Source organism: Cloeon dipterum, chromosome 4 (genome assembly GCF_949628265.1).
Source record: "Cloeon dipterum chromosome 4, ieCloDipt1.1, whole genome shotgun sequence".
In the NCBI taxonomy this organism is placed as follows: domain Eukaryota; kingdom Metazoa; phylum Arthropoda; class Insecta; order Ephemeroptera; family Baetidae; genus Cloeon; species Cloeon dipterum.
The window spans coordinates 31,498,516-31,523,184 of NC_088789.1; the positions used below are offsets into that span (position 1 = coordinate 31,498,516).

General features: G+C 41.5%; 6 protein-coding genes across 9 annotated transcripts; all 6 read left to right on the plus strand.

Annotated features, from left to right (window-relative positions):
- Window positions 1-76: 76 nt before the first annotated feature.
- LOC135942999 (zinc finger protein 845-like) lies at window positions 77-1,998 on the plus strand. Its single transcript, XM_065489386.1, has 3 exons — window positions 77-524; window positions 578-672; window positions 734-1,998. Exons 1-3 carry the CDS (start codon window positions 301-303, stop codon window positions 1,981-1,983), a joined length of 1,569 nt encoding a protein of 522 aa, XP_065345458.1. The 5' UTR covers window positions 77-300; the 3' UTR covers window positions 1,984-1,998.
- Window positions 1,999-2,727: 729 nt separating this feature from the next.
- LOC135942998 (zinc finger protein 43-like) lies at window positions 2,728-5,064 on the plus strand. Its single transcript, XM_065489385.1, has 3 exons — window positions 2,728-3,107; window positions 3,166-3,260; window positions 3,323-5,064. Exons 1-3 carry the CDS (start codon window positions 2,890-2,892, stop codon window positions 4,576-4,578), a joined length of 1,569 nt encoding a protein of 522 aa, XP_065345457.1. The 5' UTR covers window positions 2,728-2,889; the 3' UTR covers window positions 4,579-5,064.
- Window positions 5,065-6,099: 1,035 nt separating this feature from the next.
- LOC135942996 (zinc finger protein 11-like) lies at window positions 6,100-8,202 on the plus strand. Its single transcript, XM_065489381.1, has 3 exons — window positions 6,100-6,719; window positions 6,777-6,871; window positions 6,932-8,202. Exons 1-3 carry the CDS (start codon window positions 6,478-6,480, stop codon window positions 8,185-8,187), a joined length of 1,593 nt encoding a protein of 530 aa, XP_065345453.1. The 5' UTR covers window positions 6,100-6,477; the 3' UTR covers window positions 8,188-8,202.
- Window positions 8,203-9,551: 1,349 nt separating this feature from the next.
- On the plus strand, window positions 9,552-11,246 carry LOC135943001 (zinc finger protein 23-like). The gene is made up of 3 exons (XM_065489388.1): window positions 9,552-9,947; window positions 10,004-10,098; window positions 10,162-11,246. The coding sequence occupies exons 1-3, from the start codon at window positions 9,724-9,726 to the stop codon at window positions 11,070-11,072; spliced, it is 1,230 nt and encodes a 409-aa protein (XP_065345460.1). The 5' UTR covers window positions 9,552-9,723; the 3' UTR covers window positions 11,073-11,246.
- A 323-nt stretch (window positions 11,247-11,569) lies between these two features.
- Window positions 11,570-19,474, plus strand: LOC135942997 (zinc finger protein 58-like). 4 transcript variants are annotated; one of them, XR_010575152.1, is made up of 5 exons: window positions 11,572-12,469; window positions 15,238-15,332; window positions 15,394-17,871; window positions 17,930-18,024; window positions 18,087-19,474. XR_010575152.1 is itself a non-coding variant. In XM_065489384.1 (3 exons), exons 1-3 carry the CDS (start codon window positions 12,231-12,233, stop codon window positions 13,936-13,938), a joined length of 1,587 nt encoding a protein of 528 aa, XP_065345456.1. In that variant the 5' UTR covers window positions 11,570-12,230; the 3' UTR covers window positions 13,939-14,805. The 4 variants fall into 4 exon arrangements, 2 of the variants coding, with proteins under 2 accessions (XP_065345456.1, XP_065345455.1); XR_010575151.1 differs by lacking the exon at window positions 11,572-12,469 and adding an exon at window positions 14,796-15,180; XM_065489384.1 differs by lacking the exons at window positions 15,238-15,332; window positions 15,394-17,871; window positions 17,930-18,024; window positions 18,087-19,474 and adding exons at window positions 12,527-12,621; window positions 12,686-14,805 and having other exon boundaries at window positions 11,570-12,469.
- Window positions 19,475-20,161: 687 nt separating this feature from the next.
- Window positions 20,162-24,373, plus strand: LOC135943000 (zinc finger protein OZF-like). The gene is made up of 3 exons (XM_065489387.1): window positions 20,162-20,575; window positions 22,953-23,050; window positions 23,113-24,373. The coding sequence occupies exons 1-3, from the start codon at window positions 20,364-20,366 to the stop codon at window positions 24,135-24,137; spliced, it is 1,335 nt and encodes a 444-aa protein (XP_065345459.1). The 5' UTR covers window positions 20,162-20,363; the 3' UTR covers window positions 24,138-24,373.
- The last annotated feature ends 296 nt before the right edge of the window (window positions 24,374-24,669 follow it).

The window sequence follows — 24,669 nt, forward strand, 5'->3', positions numbered from 1 at the left end:
GTCAACAAAATCATTAAAGACGGGGCAATTCTGGCCAGATGCTGACTGTCCGGCTTCAAATTATCTTCTCCTTGTTTTACTACCCACTGCAAAAAGGGGCGGAGCTGTTTTCAACTTCCATGCGTCACGCGTCACGCACAGGACCATAAAAACCGCGTAAAGGGGGTTGGGGGTCTATTTTGTATCGATTTTACGTCTACAAGCCCAAAGCTGAATGCGGCTATGAGCATTTAAAATTGGCGAAAAACCTTTTTTTGGGAAAGATTTTCTTGGATAGGGAGTCGCTTGAGGAGTCAAGAGATGCAGCTGCGAGGCAAAGCAGGAAAAACACCCATTCAAAAGCCGCTGTGCAGACTGTGCGAGTGTCCGACGTCGGACGGCTACGTCCTCGCGTCGCAGGTGGACAGGTTCAAGCTGAGGAAATGGGCCATGAAGGTCATGAACCTGACGGAAGACGACGAAAACTTGCCGGAAGTGGTCGAAGAAGACGCTTTGATCTGCTATTTTTGCATCTGGCAGGCAGAGTGAGTTTTTCACGAGATTAAAAATTTAATTTTGATTTTGACTCGTGTTTTAGGTTTGGGGATGAGTCCGGAGACGAGGCTGTCGCTTGGTGGCCGAAAAATCTTGATTTGGAAGAAAACGCTAAGGTTCTTCGGGAGAATTATTCAGGTACTTGAGTATTTTTATTAAAAATAATAAATACCTTTTTTCTATTGTTTAAATTTTACAGTTGGAGAAGTAGAACAGTGTTGGGTACAGTTAGTGGAGATTGATCTGCCCAAATACACAAAGAAAATATCCACAAAATGGACACACGTCAGCGGAGTGTGTTTTTACTGCGGCAACAGTTACAACAAGCTGAGTCAGCACGTCAAACTGATGCACAAAGAAGCCATCAAATGCGGAATTCGGGGCTGCGTGACTTACTTTCACACCGAGGAGGAAAAAGAGCAGCACATGCAGCAGGTTTTACACGAGAAACCCTACAGACCACGGGGAAGCAGCAAAATTGGTTGCAAATTTTGTGAAAACGACAAATTATATTCCACAATTAAAATTTGGAGACAACATATGAAATGCGTCCATCCGGAACTGTCAGCGCGATGCACGCGTTTAGGCTGCAACGAGTACTTTAAATCCAAGCCCGAAATGATGCTCCACTTCAATTCGCACAAACGAGCCATAAATGAAGATCTTTTCGAGTGCAAGCATTGCGAGTATTTCGCCACGAGTGAGTACAGGTTGAGAGAACACGAAGAGGCGAGGCACATGCCAAAGATCTTCAAATGCGACCTTTGCGACGCCAAATTAGGCTCGAAGCGGGTCATTGAAAAACACTATATCAGTGCACACACGCTTAGCAAGTGCAAATCTTGTGGCCTTGACGTTTCTCTGGAATGCAAGTCACGCCACTTCAAGCCAACGTTTTGCTCCAAATGCAAAGTGAGTTTTGAGTGCTCAGGTTTGTACCAATTGCATAGGAAGAAATGCAAACAAACCCTCTTTAGTTGCAAAGAGTGTGGAAAACTGTTTCCCTTGCCTAGCAGGTTGAACCAACATGTGAGACAAGCTCACACCAAATCTGAGATTTTTCACTGCGAACATTGCGACCATTCTTTATATGGGAAGAACCTCATGTCGTTGCACGTGCAACGCAAACATTTTCCAAAGACGATTAAGTGTGGAGAGTGCAACAAATTTTTTGCCTCTGAATGTATTCTCAAGATTCACAAATACAGTTCGCACTCATTCCTTCGCTGCGCTGAGTGTGCTCAGGAGGTCGGCCGTCAAAAGTTGTCTTCTCACCAGGCCGTCAAGACTTGCTTCCACTGCAAGTGCAAGTTCAAGTGCCGTGGACTTCTTGAAAAGCATATGAAAAGCTGCGACATTAAGAATTACTTTTGTGACCAGTGCCCGAAAATTTATTGGAAAAAGAAAAGTTTGTATTATCATATTTTAAGGAAGCATGTTGAAAAATAAATTGTGCCAAACCGAGATGAACAGCTGATTTCTGAAAATCTGTTGCGAATTATGACCTTCCAGAGGTTGTTGTAAGTTGTGCAATTTTTTCGGTGTACCAGAGGATGAATATATGCAAATACTACTTCTTTTATCTCATTATCTGAAAATTTAATTGCTCCTTAGTCCTAAAATGTAAACTGAAATTTTGGCGATCACGGCACGGAGCTAAAACACAAAAGCCGTCAATCAAACATCAAAATGTGGGCGGATCGAATGTCTACATTTGACAGATAAATAATTATGTTGAAGTACACCAAAATATATATTTACTCCCGCTGTTGAATTCTCAAGCAATTTCTCTAAGATCCGGCGCCGGCGCTTAACGAAATACAAAAGAATATCGGTTAATTTTTTTTAAAAAAAAAAAAAATACAGAATCCACCAATCAGATCACAGCAATCTAAGAGTGCTGCACGCTGATTATTGGTTGCCTCCAGAAGCATGATAGGGTTAAGATAAGGAGTTAATGTCATAACTTGAAATTTTACGTACAAGAGAAAAAATCTAAAGCTTTTTAAGAACGTTATCAAATTAAAGTTGCAATTTAAGTAAATAGGTATGTAATCAAATATTGAAAAGATATAAAATGTAGAAGATACCACCTTCAAATTTTCTTCTCCTTGTCGAACAGACCACTGCGAATGCGGAGCTGTAAAAAGATGATCGATGATTATTGATTATGAGTTAGCTTGCAAACACGCGACTCCACAGGTCCAAAGACAGGACAATGCAAGCAGAAAGATCAGCGGGAAAAGATTGTTTCTTCACGTCCACCTGCTCAAGAAGAGTCTGGGCATTGAAATTCAGCGAAAATCAGTGTATGAGAAATTATTTTGGATAGCGAGTCACTTGAGGAGTCGAGACATGAAGCCGAAAGAAGGAAAAAAACCCATTCAAAAGCCGCTTTGCAGACTGTGCCAGTGTCCGACGTCGGACGGCCACGTCCTCGCGTCGCAGGTGGACAGGATCAAGCTGCGGAAATGGGCCATGGAGGCCTCGAACTTGACGGAAGAAGATGAAAACTTGCCAGTGATTGTCGAAAAAGATGCGTTGATCTGCTATTTTTGCATCTGGCTGGCCGAGTGAGTTTTTCCGAATTTATGAAGTCGCAGTTTATTTAAAATTTGACGTGTCTTTCAGGTTTGAGGATGAGCCTGGAGATGATTCTGTTCATTGGTGGCCAAAAAACCTTGATTTGGATGAAAACGCAAGGTTGCTTCGGGAGAATTATTCAGGTACTTGGGTATTTCAAATAACAATATAAGCCAGCGTAATTCATTTTGTTTTAATTTAACAGCTGGAGAAGTGGATCAGTGTTGGGTCCAGTTGGAGAAATTTGATCTGACCAAATATGAAAAGGAAATCCCTAAAAAGAGGAAATACGTCAGTGGAGTGTGTTTTTACTGCGGAAACAGATTCGACAAACTGATGCAGCACATCAGACAGATGCACAAAGAAGCAATCAAATGCGGATTTTGGGGCTGCAGAACTTACTTTCACACCGAGGAGGATAAAGAGCAGCACATGCAGCAGGTTATCCACGAGAGACCTTTCAAGCCCCGGGGAAGCAACAAAGTTGGTTGCAAATTTTGTGAAATCGGAAAATTGTATTCCTCAGTAAATTTGTGGAGGAAGCACATGAAATGCGATCATCCAGAACTTCCGGTGGCGTGCATGCACGTAGGCTGCAAAGAGTACTTTAAATCCAAGTCTAAAATGACCCTCCACTACAACTCGGCGCACAGCCGAGGCAAAGACCTTTACCAATGCAAGCAGTGCGAGTATTTCACCTTGTGGAAGTCACTGTTTAAACGACACATAGAGGTGAAGCACATGCCAAAGATCTTCAAATGCGACGATTGCGTCGCAAAATATGGCTCGAAACGACTGCTTGAAGAACACTTCATCAAATGTCACACGTTCGTCAAGTGCGAATCTTGTGGCCTGGACGTGGCTTCCTCATGCAAGTCACGCCACGGAAAGCCAATGGCTTGCTCCAGATGCAAACTCGGTTTCAAGTGCTTGGGTTTGTACCAACTGCATAGGAATAGCTGCAAACAAACCCTCCTTCATTGCAAAGAGTGTGGAAAAACATTCACTCGGATCATTGATGTCAATAGGCACTTGAATGAAATTCACACCAAATCCGCGATTTTGCAGTGCGAACATTGCGACCATTCTACAGTTTACAAGAACAAATTGTGGGTGCACATTCAACGCAAACATCTTCCAAAGACGATCAAGTGTGGAGAATGCAACAAATTGTTTGCCTCCGAATTTGTTCTCGATATTCATAAGCAAAAGTCGCACTCATTTCTTCGCTGCGCTGAGTGTGCTCAGGAATTCAGCCGTAGTAAGTTGCCATATCACCAGATCGTCAAGACTTGTCGCCACTGCAAGTGCAAGTTCAAGTGCCAAGGACTTCTTGACAAGCATAAGAAGAGCTGTGTGCTGACCATGAGTAATGCTTACATTTGTGACATGTGCCCGAAAACTTATAGTCACAAGATACGTTTGTATTATCACATTATCTCGAAGCACATTGAAAAATAAATTTTGCCAAACTGACGATGAACAGCTCTATTCTGAAAATTTGTTGTGAATTTTTTATGACCTTTTAGAATATAGTTCTGCCAACAAGATTTTGCTAAAGAGCCGTCGACGTCTGTATATTCACGGCATGGAGCTAAAAAGCAAAAGCCATCAATCAAAATGTGGGTGGAAAAGATATCCCTTTTGACAGATTGGTATGTTAAAGAGTACCAAAAAACATTCCTGCGCTGTTGAATATATTACCATGTTCCGGCGCCGGCGCAAAACGAAATATAAAACATAATTTTTAAATCTCAGGAGTACGCCAATCAGATTGCAGCAATCTAAGCGCGGTGAACGCCGATTGGTTACCACCAGAAACATGAGGGGGTAAAGATAAGGAGTAAAAATGGCATAACTGAAACCTTAACATATTTAGGCATACATCCAAAGCATTTTGAGAACATTATCAAACTGAAGTAACAAGAATTCAATTAAAAGGGTATGTAAACAAATAATTAAAAAAGTTGGAAAGTATAAAATATACAAAACACCTCCAAGTTTCTTCTCCTTGTCGCACAATGCACTCCGAATCGGACCGGAGTTGTTGATAGCAGCTGTTTTGTATTGCAAAGACACGAGGACACACGAGGAGCAAGAAACGCCTGACGCCACAGAAACAGAAAGCCGATTAAGCGGAAAGCCAACGGTTTGCTCCAGACGTAGTCTCAGCTTCAAGTGCTCGGGTTTGTGTCAATTGCACGAGAAGAAGAGCTGCCAAGAATCCTTCTGTGCGTGGAAATTCGGTCACGAAGCCTTCGAAGTGTGATATCCAGGTGAGAAGAGCTCACGCAAAACCGCGAACCGCGATTTGTTTACTGCGTGCTCATTGAAACTATTCTGCATCCAGCAAGATGTTTATGCGGGAGCAGTTGCAACCCCAACACCTTCCAGAGACGATTAGGTGCGATCAGTGCAATGAATTGTTTGCAACGCAATCCCTTCTCGAGCATCACCAACGCAACAGTCACGAATGCGTTAGATGCACAGAGTGCGCACTGGAAGTCCGGCGTCAAAACATTCGTCTACACCGGCGCGTCAAGACTTGCAACCGCTGCGAGCGCAATTTCAGGTGCTCAGGGTCGTATCAGCAGCATATGGAGATCTGCCAATAAGAGCCAGTGTAGTGTTGCTAAAAGTTCAAGGGCCGTGGACTTCTTGGAAAATATATGAAGACCGATTCAATTGTGACAATAAGTGCCCGAACTTTTACAGGAAAAACATCAACTTTTGAATTTTCATATTCTCAAAAAGCGCATTGATGTATCAATAAAATAAAAATGTTCTGAAAAAAGCTGCTATTTAATTATAAAAAATAACAGAATTTGGTCTCTTTTACAGATACTTTTTTTGCTTTTACTTTCAGTTTCTTGGAATTTAAATAATTAATTTTACAATTTGAAGTAAATTTAACTAACAATTTCTTTTAAATTTGAAGGTTCTCTGATTATATTTAACGTTATTTATTGGAATTTTTTTTAAAATAAACGCGGTTTAGTTGCCTTTACAAAGAGTAAAGATAAGGAGTTAAAAACATGACTCAAATTTTTAAGTATTGAAGCATATATCTAATAATATTTAAGATAATTATCAAATGCAAGTGAAATTATACAATTTTCAAAGTCAAAAAGCAAATTTGATAGAAAAGAAACACAAAATCTAGTTTCAAGTTTTACACTCCTTGTCACACACTCCACTGAAAACGCGGCGGTGGACTTGATAACAACAACACCTGAGCTGACAACAAACAACAGTGACAAAAAGTAATAGTTTATTATTATCACTGCCAACACCGACGGGACAGTTTTCAGGAACAGACAACATTGAGAATTAAAGCTTGAAACCATTTTGGGTGGAGATATGGAAAGCATACGGAGGCACGAGATGCAGCCGAGAGAAGGAAAAACACCCATTCAAAAGCCGCTGTGTAGACTGTGCGAGTGTCCGACGTCGGACGGCCACGTCCTCGCGTCGCAGGTGGACAGGCTCAAGCTGAGGAAATGGGCCATGGAGGTCATGAACCTGACGGAAGAAGACGAAAACTTGCCGGACGTGGTCGAAGAAGACGCTTTGATCTGCTATTTTTGCATCTGGCAGGCAGAGTGAGTTTTTTCACGAGATTAAAAATTGCGATTATTTATTATTGACCTGTGTTTTAGGTTTGGGGATGAGTCGGGAGACGAGGCTGTTGCTTGGTGGCCGAAAAACCTTGATTTGGAAGAAAACGCAAAGGTGCTTCGGGAGAATTATTCAAGTATGGAGCTTTTATACAAATAATCGACGGCGTATAATTTCTATTGTTTAAAATTTACAGTTGGAGAGGTAGAACAGTGTTGGGTGCAGTTGGAAGAGGTTGATCTGGCCGAGTACGAAAAGGAAATCCCTAAAAAGAAGAAATGCGTCAGTGGAGTGTGTATTTACTGCGGCAAGAGCTACAACCATCTGATGAACCACGTCAATTATATGCACAAAAAGGCCATCAAATGCGGAATTCGGGGCTGCGTGACTTACTTTCACACCGAGGAGGAAAAAGAGCAGCACATGCAGCAGGTTTCACACGAGAAACAGAACAAACCACAAGAAAGCAGGAAAATTCGTTGTAAATATTGTGAAACCGTCCTTTTTCTTTCCTCGTCGAGTAATTTGAAGAAGCACATGTTTCGCAAGCATCCGGAATTTCCGGTGGTGTGCACGCGTCCAGGCTGCAACGAGTACTTCAAAACCAAGTCCGAAATGATGAACCATTTCAACTCGTCGCACAAACAAGCCGTAAATCAAGATCTTTACCTATGCAAGCATTGCGAGTATTTCACTCCGATGAAGTACAGGTTGAGAGAACACGAAGAGGCGAGGCACATGCCAAAGATCTTCAAATGCGGCAGTTGCGACGCCAAATTCGGTGCGAAACGGCTAGTTGGTATGCACTACAAGGAATTTCACACGTTCGACAAGTGCAAAACTTGTGGCCAGGACGTTTCTCTCTCATACAAGGCAGTCCACAGAAAGCCATCGGTTTGCTGCAGATGCAAACTAAGTTTCGGGTGCTCGGGTTTGTATCAGTTGCATTGGAAAAGCTGCAAAAAATCCCTCTTTAGTTGCAAAGAGTGTGGGAAAACGTTCCCCGTGCTTTGGAAGTTGAATAAACACGTGAGAAAAGCCCACACCAAAACCTCGATTGTTTACTGCGACCATTGCAACCATTCTACACTTGACAAGAGCAAAATGTCGATGCACATGCAACGCAAACATTTACCAAAGACGATTAAGTGTGGAGAGTGCAACAAATTTTTTGCATCTGAATGTATTCTCAAGAATCACAAGTACGAGTCGCACTCATTCCTGCGCTGCGCTGAGTGTGCTCAGGAATTAAGCCGTTGTAAGTTGTCATATCACCAGACCGTCAAGACTTGCCGCCACTGCGAGTGCAAGTTCAAGTGCCAAGGACTTCTTGAAAAGCATATGAAATGCTGCGACAGTAATAATTATTACTTTTGTGACAAGTGCCCGAAAATTTATGACAAAAAGTCAAGTTTGTATTATCATATTTTGCGGAACCATATTGAAAAATAAATTGTGCTGAACTGAGATGAACAGTTGTATTGTAAAAATTTGTTCGAATTGTATTATTATGACTTATGACCTTTTAGAATTTTTCCCTCTCTTACAGTTACTTTGCTTCACTTTTAAAGTACAATTTTGTCTAAAATTTAAGCTTCTTTGAGTCACGTATTTTAAAAATTAAGCTTCTCACAGAAAATTAGCAAAATCTCTTCAACCTAAAAATGAAATTTTTAGCGAAAATCGACAAACAAAAGCCTGAATTATAAAAGCATGTTTTTTTAAAACCATTATTTTCCCTTTTGAAATTTGGCAAAATATTAAATTAAACTTAATCACGGTCTTGATTTTATTACAACATTTTTTCTAGATTAATTATTGCTTAGTTAATTTCTAGAGCAATGAATTTCTTACAACAGTCAACGGTGCGAAAAGTATTTTATTGTTGTTCTGTTTCGTTCTTCAGAATTCCTCAATCATTTACATTTAAAAATTACACAAAATTTGTCTTTCGAATATATACACTCTGCCTAAAATAATTAAAATCCTGTACTTTAAAATTTCAATAACAGATTATATTATTTTTTACATAATTCAATTAGATATGCAATCAAGCAAGTGGCTTCCTCCCCTTGCCGCCAACAGTTGGGATAACGTTCCGTTGAAGTGACGAAATTGACGAAAATATAAGTGACACTGCGCCGACAAATCCGGAAAAATTCACGAGACTTTTGGAATGGAAGGTCGGTGAAGGTTTCAAAAATAATTAATTACTGAGTATCGCCAAAATGTGCTTAGTAGCCACTAGCCAGCCACCGACGTCTGAAATGACGGCTCGGATCAGCAAAGCCAGCCGCAAATCTAAATTAGGGCAGCTTGGATCTGATGTCTACTTTGACAGATTTATAATATGTACGTATTTTGGGTTGAAGTGAAAAGTTTCGTGCCATAATACCCGCTGTTGGCTGTTCAATTCAAGTCCCGGCGCCGGCGCGTCATGAAATACAAAAAAAAAAAATCAAAATTTTTAAAATACAGGAGTACAGTACGCCAATCGGATTGCAGCAATCAAAGAGCGCTGAACGCTGGTTGGTTGCCGTTAAAATCACGAGAGAGTTAAGTTAAGGAGTTATAAACAAGAACAATATTTTTACATTTTAAATCATACAAATCTAATCAATCTAATTCATTGTTATTTTTAAATAACAGTTCGATTGAAAAAAATACAAAAACATAATGAAAAATGTGGAAAAACTAAAAAAAAACCTTCAAGCTTTCTTCTCCTTGTCGCACACCCCACTAAAATGGGGGGGAGTGGCTGGCAAAATCTGCCTATCATATCATGCAAACACATGGCAAAGTACTTCACATTCACAACACACAAACACGCGACTTCACAGGACAATGAAAGCAAATAGATCCGCGTGAAACGGATTGTTTCTCTACGTCTACGTCCACCAGCTCAAGACAAGTCTGGGCATTGAAATTCAGTGAAAATATCTTTCTGGGAAATTCTTTTGGATAGTGAGTGACTTGCGGTGTCAAGAGATGAAGCTGCGAGGCAAAGAAGGAAAAATTCCCATTCAAAAGCCGCTGTGCCGTCTGTGCGAGTGTCCGACGTCGGACGGCCACGTCCTCGCGTCGCAGGTGGACAGGTTCAAGCTGAGAAAATGGGCCATGAAGATCATGAACCTGACGGAAAATGACGAAAACTTGCCGGAGGTGGTCGGAGAAGACGCTTTGATCTGCTATTTTTGCATCTGGCAGGCAGAGTGAGTTTTTTTACGAGCTAAAAATTGCAGTTTATTAATTTTGACACGTGTTTTAGGTTCGGGGATGAGTCTGGAGACGAGACTGTTGCTTGGTGGCCTAGAAATCTTGATTTGGAAGAAAACGCTAGGGTGCTGCGGAAGAATTACTCAGGTACTTGGGAACCTTTAATAGAAATAATTAAACACCTTCATTTCAATTGTTTAAATTTTACAGTTGGAGAAGTAGAGCAGTGTTGGGTGCAGTTGGAAGAGGTTGATCTTGCAAAATACACAAAGGAATCCCCTAAGAAGAGAAAATTCGACATTGATCTCGCCAAATACAAAAAGGAAATCCCTAAGAGGAGGAATCGCAGTGGAGTGTGTTTTTACTGCGGCAGAAGATTCAATGGTCTGATGGAGCACATAAAATCTAAGCACAAAAAAGCCATCAAATGCGGAATTCGGGGCTGCGCGACTTACTTTCACACCGAGAAGGAAAAAGAGCAGCACATGAAGCAGAATTTCCACGAGAAAGGGAACAAACCACAAGAAAGCAAGAAAATTCGTTGTAAATATTGTGAAACCGTCTATTTTTTTTCCTCATCGATGACTAGGAGGAGGCACATGAATCGCATGCATCCGGAACTTCCGGTTCCTTGCACGCGTGTAGGCTGCAAAGAGTATTTCAAATCCAAGTCTGAAATGATTCTCCATATCAACTCGTTGCACAAACAAGCCGTAAATCAAGATCTTTACCTATGCAAGCATTGCGAGTATTTCACCACGAAGAAGAAAATGTTGAGACGACACGAAGAGGCCAAGCACATGCCAAAAATCTTCAAATGCGACAGTTGCGACGCCAAATTTGGCGCCAAATGGATAGTGAATAAGCACTTCAAACGATTTCACACGTTCGAAAAGTGCAAATGTTGTGGCCAGAACGTGACTCGCGGACTCATGGAAAACCACAGAAAACCATCGTTTTGCTGCAGATGCAAACTCAGATTCAAGTGCTCGGGTTTGTATAAATTACATTGGAAGAAATGCAAACAAACCCTCTTTAGTTGCAAAGAGTGTGGCGAAGCATTCAACAAGCGTAGGATTTTGGATGGCCACGTGAAAAGATTTCACACCAAAAGTGTATGAACACTGGCGCGTCAAGATTTGCCGCCGCTGCGAGTGCAGGACTTTAGTAAAGCCAATTAAGAGCTGCCAGGAAAATAATTACTATTGTGACAATGCATATTTATAGGAACAAGAAAAGTTTCCATGCTCATATTATCAGGAAGCAAATTGGAAAATAAATCGAGCCAAAATAAAATGAATAGTGGCATTCGGAAAATTGTTGCGTATTCATTTATAAAAACCTACCAGAATTTTGTCCCTTTTACAGTTACTTACAGTGTCAGATTGCGCTGTGCAAATATATTGTTGAAATTCGATGAATTTGAGTGTCGATTTCTTTTAAATTTTAATATTTTCTGATTATATGCATTTAATTTTATAAAAAATTTAAAAAAGGACATAAATTTAGCAAATTTTCTTTCAATGCAAAAATTTGAAATAAAGCATAAAATTTTTCCAGAGGTTACACCATTAAAATGTTGAAAATATTTTGTGATTTGCATAAGCATGCTTGTTAAAAATTTTGTCCTTGCAGAATAAGCACGATTTTATTCAAAATCACAAAACTTGAGAAAGATTGCGACCAGAGGGACTGAAATACAGCGAAATATCTTCAATTTTTTCTTATTTGGCAACATCTTAATTTAACTCATTAAATTTAAGTGCTCAAATAATAATAAGTGACGCGGCGGTCGCGGCACTGACAGAGCCGCAAAAAACACATCTGCCTCTACGCCAATCAAATCGCTGAAATCAAGGAGCGCTGAACGCTGATTGGTTGGCTTTACAAACATTAAAGAGTAAAGATAAAGAGTTCAAAACATAACTCAAATTTTAAGTACTGAAGTATATATCTAATAATATTTAAGAATATTTTCAAATTTAAATTAAATTACATAATTTGCAAAGTAAAAAATCAATTTTGAGAAACGAGAAATACAGAATCTAGTTTCAAATATTCATCTCCTTGTCACACACTCCACTGAAAACGGGGGCGGATTTGATAACAACACCTGAGCATGAGCATGAGCACTTGACTGACAACGCAGTAACAATGAGTGACAAGACAAAGCAAAAAATAATTGTTTATCACTGCCAACGACGACGGGACGACAGTATTCAGGAACAGACGGCATTGAGAATTATCGCTAAAAGCTTTAAACCATTTTGAGTGGAGACATGGAGAGACATTCAAGGAGCTTAAGGAGTCGACTAGGAAAAACTCCGATTCAGAAGCCGCTGTGCAGACTGTGCGAGTGTCCGACGTCGGACGGCCACGTCCTCGCGTCGCAGGTGGACAGGTTCAAGCTGAGAAAATGGGCCATGGAGGTCATGAACCTGACGGAAGAAGACGAAAACTTGCCGGACGTGGTCGAAGAAGACGCTTTGATCTGCTATTTTTGCATCTGGCAGGCCGAGTGAGTTTTTTTACGAGTTTAAAAATTGCGATTATTTATTATTGACCCGTGTTTTAGGTTCGGGGATGAGTCCGGAGATGAAGCTGTTGCTTGGTGGCCGAAAAACCTTGATTTGGAAGAAAACGCAAGAGTGCTGCGGGAGAATTACTCAGGTACTTGGGTGTTTTTAATAAAATTAAATTCATCAGAGTGATATCTATTGCTTAAATTTCACAGTCGGAGAAGTAGAACAGTGTTGGGTGCAGTTGGAGGAGATTGATCTCGGCAAATACACGAAGAAAATATCTACAAAATGGACACACGTCAGCGGAGTGTGTATTTACTGCGGAAACAGATTCATCAAACTGATGGATCACGTCAGACTGATGCACAAAGAAGCCATCAAATGCGGGATTCGGGGCTGCACGACTTACTTTCACACCGAGGAGGAAAAAGAGCAGCACATGCAGCAGGACATTCACGCAAACCAATGCGAAAGCAGGGATAAAATACGTTGCAAATTTTGTAAAAACTGCAAAATTTTTTCCTCGCGGAGAAATTTGAGGAGGCACATGAAACTCAACCATCCGGAACTTCCGTTTGTTTGCACGCGTGTAGGCTGCGAAGAGTACTTCAAATTCCAGTCCGAGAAGATTCTCCATATTAACTCGTTTCACAGAAAAAAAGGCACAAATCAAGATCTCTTACAGTGCAAGCATTGCGAGTATTTCACAAAGATTTATTCTAATTTGAGACGACATGAAGAGGCGAAGCACATGCCAAAGACCTTCAATTGCGACCTTTGTGATGCCAAATTTTTTGGCTCCAAGTGTTTAGTGAAAGATCACTATATCAAAGTACACACGTTTAAAAAGTGCAAATCTTGCAGGCAGAACGTTGCTCTCGCAAACAAGGGACGCCACAGAAGACCAAACGTTTGCTCCAGATGCAAACTCAGTTTCGAGTGCTCGGGTTTGTACCAATTGCACGGGAAGAAATGCCAAGAATCCTTCTGTAGATGCAAAGAGTGCGGAAAATCGTTCACCAAGCCTGTGATGTGTAATCTTCACGTGAGACGCGTTCACACCAAAACCGTGCCGCTAAGCTGCGACCTTTGCTACCATTCCACATTTATCAAGAGGAGTTTGCTGGAGCACATTGAACGCATCCATTTTCCAAAGACGATTCAGTGCGGAGAGTGCGACAATTTGTTTGCCTCGACATCATTGCTCAATACGCACAAACACATGCGACATGAATACGTTCGTTGCGCAGAATGTTCTCAGGAGATTTGCCGTCAATACTTTTTTCACCATCAGACCGCCAAGACTTGCCGCCGCTGCAAGAGCAAGTTCAAGTGCCGAGGACTTCTTGAGAAGCATAATGAAAGCTGCCAGAGTAATAATGTCTATTGTGACATGTGCCCGAATATTTATACGGCAAAGAAATATTTGTATTCCCATATTGTCAAGAAGCACATCGATGTCTAAATATCAGAAATTCCGGCATACTGAGAAATATTTGCGCATTAGAATTGAGCGGGAGCTAGCGGGACTTTCCTGTCCTCCCGGTAAACCGCGGGATCCTCCTTCTTTGTCCTGGAGCGGGACAGGAAAGTACTGGGAGTGTTGAGGCAAACGCAATCGGGACTGACGGGAGAGCTCTGAAATCGACACAATTATTTAACATTTTGTTTTAATTTTATATGTTCTGATGGTTAGAACCCGAGATCTGGAGTTGCAAAAATTACGAAATGTTTCGATTCTTGAAAATAAAAATCCAATTTGAAAAGATCGGGAGTGAATTTTTCCATCATTTCGCAAACAATGAGAATTACTTGGAATAGTCACCAATGCGGAATTTCTTATATGAAATTTAATTAATCGTGTAAATAACCAAATTGCTTCCGCCTCTTGGCGCAAGCACGTGCGACAACTGTAACTGTACGTTGAAGTGGTGAAAATGTCCAAAATTCTCTAAATGAATATTAAGCGGATCATTGTCAGCGCTGAAAAAACCGCAGAAATCAAATCTGACCCTCTACGCCAATCAAATTGCAGGAAACAAGGAGTGCTGAACGCTGATTGGTTGTCTTAACAAACTCAAAAGAGTTAAGATAAGGAGTTAAAAACACAACTTGATTTTTTTGTATTTAAGTATAAATCTTAAGTAATTTAAGAACATTACTAAAATAAAAGAATTTTATCCAAAAATTGAAAAAAACATATAAAATAACAACGTGGAAAATATAGATATATCAGCTTAGATTTTTCTTCTCCTTGTCGCACACTGCAAATTGAAAGGGGCCGGAACGGTGTTGATGTTGACATTTTTTGCTTTTCGCTTTTGTTTCACGGGCAAAGGCTTGAAGGAAGAAAGGAAATCCGCATGAAAAGAGTTATTATTTATGACTGCCAACCCATTCGGGAATAGACGACATTGAAAACTAACTCTTAAAACCTTTTCGGGATAACGACTTTCTTGAGTGGAGACATGGAGAGCCATTCAAGGAGCTTAAGGAGTAAAGAAGGAAAATCTCCCATTCAAAAGCCGCTTTGCAGACTGTGCGAGTGTCCGACGTCGGACGGCCACGTCCTCGCGTCGCAGGTGGACAGAATCAAGCTGAGGAAATGGGCCATGGAGGTCATGAACCTGACGGAAGAAGACGAGAATTTGCCGGAGGTGGTCGAAGAAGACGCTTTGATCTGCTATTTTTGCATCTGGCAGGCAGAGTATGTTATTTACGATTGATTAAATTGCAGTTATTTAATATTCATGCGTGTTTTTAGGTTTGGGGATGAGTCTGGAGACGAGGCTGTTGCTTGGTGGCCGAAAAATCTTGATTTGGAAGAAAACGCTAAGGTTCTTCGGGAGAATTATTCAGGTACTTGCGATTTTTTGCTAAAAAAATTAATGCCTTCATTTCTATTCTTTAAATTTTACAGTTGGAGAAGTAGAGCAGTGTTGGGTGCAGTTGGAAGAGATTGATCTGGCAAAATATGAAAAGAAAATCCCTAAGAAGAGGAAATTCGTCAGTGGAGTGTGTATTTACTGCGGCAACAGATACGACCGACTGATGAAGCACGTCAAACGGATGCACAAAAAAGCCATCAAATGCGGAATTTGGGGCTGCACAACTTACTTTCACACCGAGGAGGAAAAAGAGCAGCACATGCAGCACGATTTTCACGGGAAACGGGACAAACCACGAGAAAGCAGGAAAATTCGTTGCAAATTTTGTGGAATCATCCGTTTTTATTCCTCATGGGAATCGTGGAGACAGCACATGACTCGGGACCATCCAGAACTCCCGGTGGTGTGTGCGCATCATGGCTGCAAAGAGTATTTCAAATCCAAGTCTGAAATGATTCTACACTTCAACTCGCACAAACGAGGCTTAAATCAAGATCTTTTCCAGTGCGAGCATTGCGAATATTTCACAAAGTTTGATTGTAATTTCAGAAAACACGTAGAGGCGAAGCACATGCCAAAGATCTTCAAATGTGACAGATGCGACGCCAAATTCGGCTCAACAATGTTAGTGAATAGACACTTCAAACAATATCACACATTCCACAGGTGCAAATCTTGTGGCCAGGACGTGGCTCACGGATTCAGCTCAAGCCACAGAAGGCCAGTAGTTTGTTCTGAATGCAATCTGAAATCCAAGTGCTTGGGTTTGCATCAATTACACAGGAAGAGCTGTCAAGAAATTGTCAGTAGATGCGAAGAGTGTGGAAAAACTTTCAAAAGTTGGATTTTGGATCAACACGTGAGAAATTTCCACACCAAAAAACCGAGTGGAATCGTCAAAAGCGTGAAATTTCGCTGCGACCATTGCGACTACTCTACAATTAATAAATTTGTCATTGAGCGGCACTTGCAATGCGCACATTTTCCAAAGACGATTAAGTGTGGAGAGTGCAACAAACTGTTTCCCTCGAAAGCTATTCTCTCTATTCACAAGTCCAGGTGGCACAAATTCGTTCGCTGCGCTGAATGTTCTCAGGAGATGTGCTATCAAAACATTTATAAACATCAGCTAATCAAGACTTTGCCGCCGCTGTAAGTACAAGTTCAAGTGCCGAGGACTTCTTGAGAAGCATAATGAGAGCTGCCAGAGTAATAATTTTTATTGTGACATGTGCCCGAATACTTATTTGACAAGGCAATGTTTGTATTGCCATATTGTCAGGAAGCACATTGTTGGCTGATGTGAGGTTTTGCCAAAAATTAAAATTAATACTGACGTTATGAAAAATTAATGCGTACGTGTTAAATTATAATAATGAACCAAAATATCCTCTCTTCTACAGTTATTTTGTTTCAGTTTTGGTAGGAGTTTTGTGTAAAAAATATTTAAATTTAAAATTTGTTCAAATTAAAATTTCTTTAACTCCTTTGTTGGCCGGGAGCAAGACTGGAAAGTCCTGGGAGGGTTAATTCACAAACAGCGAATAGTGGAAAATTCCTGTTTTTCGATAAAAGACCGGGATTAAATTTTTGCTTGAAATCACTAATAATGAGAACTAAAAAGAGTCAACAATGCGGAATATCAATTGTTGGCTGGTAAAGCTCCCTATTAAAAACAATTAAGAAATATTTTATCGTTCTTGCAATAGATATGATCAAATGGCTTCCACCCCTTGGGACAACTGTCTGTTGAAAGGGTGAAATTGTCCACAATACTCTATAAAAGAAATGACGCTGCACGGACAAATCCGCAAAAATCAAATCTATAACTCTACGCCAATCAAATCCCAGCAATCAATGAGCGCTGAACGCTGATTGGTTGCCTTTACAAACTCAGAAGTGTTAAGATAAGGAGTTAACAACACACCTCGAATTTTGGAATATTAAAAAGTCAATCTAAAACTATTTAAGAAATTTATGTATCGAAAACAATAATAGAATAAAAAAAAACCAACAAACCAATAATAAATGACGTGGAAAAACAGATACCAGCTTCGAGTTTTCTTCTCCTTGTCTCACTCTCCACTGCAAACGGGGGCGGAGTTGTTTACGTTGACATTAATTGGTTTTCGCTTTTGTTTCACAGAGCAAGAAGGAAGATCCGCGTGAAAAAAAAGTTATTATTTATGTCTGCCAATCCATTCGAGAATAAACGACATTGAAAATTAACACTTAAAACCTTTTTGGGATATAACTTTATTGAGTGGAGACATGGAGAGCCATTCAAGGAGCTTAAGGAGTAAAGAAGGAAAAACACCCATTCAAAAGCCGCTGTGCCGACTGTGCGAGTGTCCGACGTCGGACGGCCACGTCCTCGCGTCGCAGGTGGACAGGTTCAAGCTGAGGAAATGGGCCATGGAGGTCATGAACCTGACGGAAGAAGACGAAAACCTGCCGGACGTGGTCGAAGAAGACGCTTTGATATGCTATTTTTGCATCTGGCAGGCCGAGTGAGTTTTTTTACGAGCTTAAAAATTGCAGTTTATTAATTTTGACACGTGTTTTTAGGTTTGGTGATGAGTCTGGAGACGAGGCTGTTGCTTGGTGGCCGAAAAACCTTGAATTGGAAGAAAACGCTAAGGTACTGCGTGAGAATTATTCAGGTACTTTGGAATTTTTAATCTTAATAATGTCCAATTAATTTTATATTATTCAAATTTTCCAGTTGGTGAAGTAGAACAGTGTTGGGTGCAGTTGGAAGAGGTTGATCTGGCCGAATACACCAAGAAAATCCCCGAGACGAGGAAATTTTTCAGTGGAGAGTGTATTTACTGCGGAAACAGATTCAACAAACTGATGGACCACGTCAGACTGATGCACAAAGACGCCATCAAATGCGGAATTCGGGGCTGCATGACTTACTTTCACACCGAGGAGGAAAAAGAGCAGCACATGCAGCAAAATTTACACGCGAAACGGAACAAGCCAAGGGAGAGCAGTATAGTTGTTTGCGAATTTTGTCAAAACGTCAAATTTTGCTCCTCACTGGACGCTTGGAGGCATCACATGAAACGCGTTCATCCAGATTTTCCTGTGCGGTGCCCGCAATTAAGGTGCATCGAGTACTTCAAAACCAAGTCCGAGATGATTGTCCACGTCAACTCGTGGCACAAGCGAGGCATAAATCAAGAAATCTTCGAGTGCAAGCATTGCGAGTATTACTCAAGAGTTGAATCTCATTTAAGACAACATGAACAGCGGAGGCACATGCCAAAGATCTTCAAATGCGACATTTGCGACGCCAAATTCGGCTCGAAGCGGCTATTGAAAACACACTACAGTTTATCTCACACGTTCGACAAGTGCAAATCTTGTGGCCTTGACGTTTCTCTGGAAAGCAAGTCACGCCACAGGAAGCCGTTGGTTTGCCCCAAATGCAATCTCAGTCTCGAGTGCTCCGGTTTGTACCAATTGCATAGGAAGAGCTGCCGAGAAACCGTTAGTAGATGCGAAGAGTGCGGAAAAACGTTCAACACGAGCAGGCAGTTGAATCACCACTCGAGAAAAGTTCACACCAAAACCGCGATTGTTTTCTGCGAGCATTGCAACCATTCTACTTACATTAAACGACGCATGAGGTTGCACATGGAACGCAAGCATCTTCCAAAGACGATTAAGTGTGAAGATTGCAACAAATTGTATGGCTCTGAATATTTTCTCAAGGATCACAAGTCCAAGGTGCACTCTTTCCTTCGCTGCGCTGAGTGTGCGCGGGAGATAGGCCGTCACAAAATGTATAAACACCAAACCGTCAAGACCTGCCACCGTTGTAAGTGCAAATTTAAGTGCCTAGGACTGCTTGAAAATCATAGGAGGAGCTGCTGGAAGATTAATTTTCAGTGTGACAAGTGCCCGAATATTTATATAACAAAGAAAGGATTGTTTAACCATATTGTCAGGACTCACAATGATGCATCCTGAAAAATTGTCGCCTATCTATTCTATCTAATTATAAAAACCTTCCTTTTAAGGTTGTTTTTCTACACTTTCAGTTTAGGAAGGTGTTTTGTGAACATTGTTTCTGAAAATAAATTTTATTTTTCAAGCCTAAAATATATTTCAATTTATTTCAGTTTCTTGGATTAAATATTTTAAAAATAAGCACCAAAGGTAATTTGAAAACTCTATTTCGACATAACAAATTGGAAAAAACTAACATTTTCCCAGGTCAACGTTTAAATTATAGAAAAAATCAGCTTAAATAAGCATTTAAATAAAAATTTGTCTTTCTTCTCTAAAACCACGATTTATTTTACAATTTAGTAAATTTGTAAACCGTTAGAAAGATCGCGACGAGAGAGAGAGAGAAAATTTATTCTTTGAAGGTTCGATCTCCTCTTGGGTTAATCCAGGAACAATCCCGATTTGATTTTTTAGTAAATATTTGTGGATTCTCCCCATTTATACCATTATAATATGACAGGCCACCAGTTTCCCGCTGACAGTTAAAAACGAAATACAAAAATCCCGAGACGCTACACGCTGATTGGTTGCCGCCTGGTTGCCGCGTAAAACACGGGCGCGGTCAGAAAAGGAGTTAATAACTTAACTTGTATTTTTACCTAATCAAGTAAAAATCTAAAGCTTTCTAAGATCATGATTACGTGATTTAGTGATTTCATTTCAAAAGCATGCAACAAAGTAAAGAAAACCAGGAAAAACAGATTATATCGGCTTCTAATTTTCTTCTCCTCATCGCACGCACCTCAGCGAAATCAGAAATCTGACTCCGGCAGTCAGTCAGATGTTATTGTTATACCCACGCTGCCGCCACGAGGGACGACTGACGACGCCGACGCGCGACTTCACATCACAAGGCTGAAAAAATTTGTTTTTGTGCGGCTGCTCAGCTCACTCAAGAACAATCTTGGCATTGCTATTGAACGAACACCTCTGTTTGGGAAAGTTTTCTTTTATTGGAAGTCACTAAAGCAGTGCAGAGATGAACGGAACAAAGCAACCCATTCAAAAGCCGCTGTGCCATCTGTGCGAGTGTCCGACGTCGGACGGCCACGTCCTCGCATCGCAGGTGGACAGGATCAAGCTGAGGAAATGGGCCATGAAGGTCATGAACCTGACGGAAGAAGACGAAAACTTGCCGGAGGTGTTCGAAAAAGACGATTTGATCTGCTATTTTTGCATCTGGCTGGCTGAGTGAGTTTTTCAGAGTTAATTTAAAGACAGGGTTCCAAAAAACCCGGGTTTTTTACATTTTGCCCGACCCGCCTGGGTTTTATTGGGGAGTAATATGGTTTTTTTCGTTTTTTTTCCAAATTTGCTATTCACTGCATTTTTTCAAGAATCGAAGAAATTTAGGCCTCACCTCACGCCCCGAGACTTACTAAAAAGGGTTATTTTAAAAACACAGACGATCCGTGTATTTGTCAAAATTTTGTGCATATTTGTTATTTGCACAGACGATCTGTGTACTTGAATTGCGTGTTTTCTAGTTGCACAGACCGCAGAGACGTTCTAGGGATTTGATACGATGACGTCGGTCATAATATTATCCATATTATCCGTGAAACGAGGAGCGTTTGGCGGTAAATTTTTGCAAGAAAATGCTATTCACACCATATCTGGTGCGAATAAGAACTCAATTTGCTATTCGCACCAGGTCCTAGTGCCAACTGCCCTCCCAGGTAACTATTCGCACCAGGTCGTAGTTGTGCATTTGAAGCACGTGTTGGCGCACCTGGTGCGAATAATTTTGCTCAGGTGTCTGCTCGCACCATATTTGAGAGGGAAATTAGATACGATGACGTCATAATATTATTCGTGTAACGAGGAACATTCAGCTTCCTTTTGACGGTGAATTTTTACAAAATGGCGGACGAACGGAAACGGCGTAGTGACGCTCCTCGCTTTCCCAGGTCATAGTCAGCCTTTTCAGGGTGGCAATCGCGTTTATTTAATCGTTTATTTAAGGGTTAGTTCGAATACACAGACGATCCGTGTATATATCAAAATTTTGTGCATATTTGTTATTTGCACAGACGATCTGAGTGACAAGAATGCGTGTATTTGTTATTTGCACAGACGACAGAGACGCTAAAGGGATTTGATACGATGACGTCGGTCATAATATTACCCGTGAAACGAGGAGCGTTTGGCGGTGAATTTTTACAAAATTGCGGACGAACGGAAATGGCGTAGTGACGCTCATCGCTTTCCCGGGTCATAGTCAGCCTTTTCAGGGTGGCAATCGCGCCTAAAGCGACCTAAATAAGTGTCATCATGAGCGTCGGTTAGGGTGGACACAAGAAAGGTAACAAACTTTTTCTTTTTTTGACCAATGATGAAAACTGTAGCTAATATTCAACCATGTACGCTGTTCCCAAATATTATGCTAATTCGCTGCAATAATATGCGTGATGAGCATGGGCAGGCGCCACTTCGCAGATTCCTGAGAGCAGAACGACGCCAAGCTCGATGGTCAGGCAGGCGCCGCCATGCATATTCAGCAGCGCGACGGCGTAGCGGATGGGCAGGCGCTGCCATGCAGATTATGGCCATGCGCCGCTGTGGCTGATGGGCCGGCGCCGCCATGAATATTCTCCAGAGCATAGTGACGCCGAGCTTTAAGAGCTCGTGCCCATCAGCTACGCCGTCGCGCTGCCCCGGAGAATGTGCATGGCGGCGCCTGCCTGCCAATCGAGCTTGGCATCGTTCAGCTCTCAGGAATCTGCGAAGTGGCGCCTGCCCGTGCTCATCACGCATATTATTGCAGCGATTTAGCATAATATTTGGGAACTGCGAATGACATATTTGAATATTAGCTACAATTTTCATCATTGGTCAAATAAAGATAAACGTTTCGTACCTTTCTTGTGTCCACCCTACCCGACGCTCATGATGACCCTTATTTAGGTCGCTTTAGGCGCGATTGCCACCCTGAAAAGGCTGACCATGACCTGGGAAAGCGATGGGCGTCACTACGCCATTTCCGTTCGTGCACTATTTTGTAAAAATTCACCGCCAAACGCTCCTCGTTTCACGGGTAATATTATGACGTCACCGTATCAAATCCCTTAAGCGTCTCTGTGGTCTGTGCAAATAACAAATATGCACAAAATTTTGATAAATACCGTTCGTGCCGCGGAAAAATGACCGACGCCCACTTTTTCAACCGGGTTTTTAGTGCGGAAGGAGTGGTCTTATCGGCTTGAAGTTAGCTCCTGGGAATGTGCCCCGCTGCATATTACACGGATAGAGTGATTTCACTCCGGTCACGTGACTCAGCTGGGTGATGGGGAGGGATTTTCAAGTCGTCGGCGGACTTTTTTCCGCGGCACGAACGATACACGGATCGTCTTTGTATTTCAAGTTACCCTTAAATAAACGGTTAAAATTACGACATTTTTTATTTTTCACCCTATTTTATTTTTGATACTAAGAGGGTTGGAGCCTTTGGTAAAATAGTGGGTTTTATTGGGTTTTTTAGCCTGGTTAAACCGGATAAAACCCGGGTGGGGAAAATTCGGAACCCTGTATAAATATGCTGTTAATTTTAAATTTGACGCGTTTTTAGGCAAGAATGTGATACTGCAGACGAGTCTGAGGCTTGGTGGCCGAAAAACCTGGATTATTTGGACAAAAACGCTAAGGTGCTTCGGGAAAATTTTAGAGGTACTAGGGTATTTTAAGTAATAATATTAGCCAGCGTAATTCATTTTGTTTTATTTTTTCAGCCTATGAAGTGGATCAGTGTTGGGTGCAGTTGGAGAAGATTGATGTTGCCAAATATCAAGGGGCAACTCCATTGAAGAGGAAAGCTGGCCGTGGTACGTGTCTTTACTGCGGCAAGACCTACAACCAGCTGGTGGAGCACGTAAAAAAGAAGCACAGTGGAGGCATCAAATGCGGAGTGTGGGGCTGCTCGACTTACTTCCACACCGAGGAAGAAAAAGAGCGGCACATGCAAGAGGACTTTCACGAAAAACGTGACAAACCACAGAAATGCGTGGAAGTTCGCTGCAAATTTTGCAAACAAGCCGTTTTCACCTCTGTCACAGCGTGGAAGCATCACATTACCCGCAAGCATCCGAAACTGGTGGCTTGCATGCATAAAGGCTGCAACGAGTTCTTCAAATCCAAGCCTGAAATGATACGCCACGTCAACTCGTTGCACAAGCGCGGCACAAATCGAGACATCTTCCAGTGCGAGCATTGCGAGTACTACACAAAGAACGAGTGTAACTTGCAAAGACACGAAGAGGCGATCCACATGCCGAAGCTCTTCAAATGCGACACTTGCGACTCCACGTTCGGCTCCAAACGCCTGGTGGCTCAACATTACATCAGGAATCACACGTTCGTCAAGTGCACATCTTGTGACGAGGACGTGCCTCACGGCTACAAGTCTCCCCACGCAAAGCAAATTGTCTGCTCCAAATGCAAAGTCACATTCAAGTGCTTGGGTTTGTACCAAGTGCACAAGAAGAGCTGCAAGAAAATCCTCCGTACTTGCAAAGAGTGTGAAAAGTCGTTCAACTACAGTTACGAGTTGAATTTGCACGTGAGAAAGGTCCACGCCAACGCCCCGGCTTTTTACTGCAACCACTGCACCCATTCCACCTTTAAAAAGGGCAACATGGTCGAGCACATGCTGTGCAAACATCTGCCAAAGATGCTCAGCTGTATTGTCTGCAAAAAAATGTTTTCTCTGCCAGCCAGCCTCAAGCGTCACATCTACGCCTTTCACAAGACTGCATGAATGCCTGATCTTCAAGACTTGCCGCCGCTTTCAGTACAAATTCAAGTTCCTACGACTTCTTTAGAAGTATATCTAGAGTTCCTAAGTAATAATTTCTATTGTGCCAAGTGCCCGAGAATTTTTTCCATGTCAGGAAGCTCCTTGATGTGTAAATATAATGAATGGCAGCATTAAAAAGATTGCAGCGTATTGACCAGTCGAATCAACCCTTAGTGTTTGAAGCCGCCAACAGATGGCGCCACCGTAGGCCTTCCATTTTAAGGCATTTCCGCTGTGATTTCAGTCTGAATCTAGCTATTTTGTATTCTTTAATTAAATTGCTTTATTTTGACGTGCTGAAAACCAAAATCGGTTCAGCCATTCGCCGTAGAAACGTTGGAAATGATTTTTTTATTTCAAATAATAGTTTTTCACGATTCTACGGTGATTGGCTGAACCGATTTTGGTTTTCAGCACGTCAAAAAATAGAAAATTAATTGAAGAATGCACAGTGGCTAGATTGAGTCTGAAATCGCAGCGGAAGTGCCTTAAA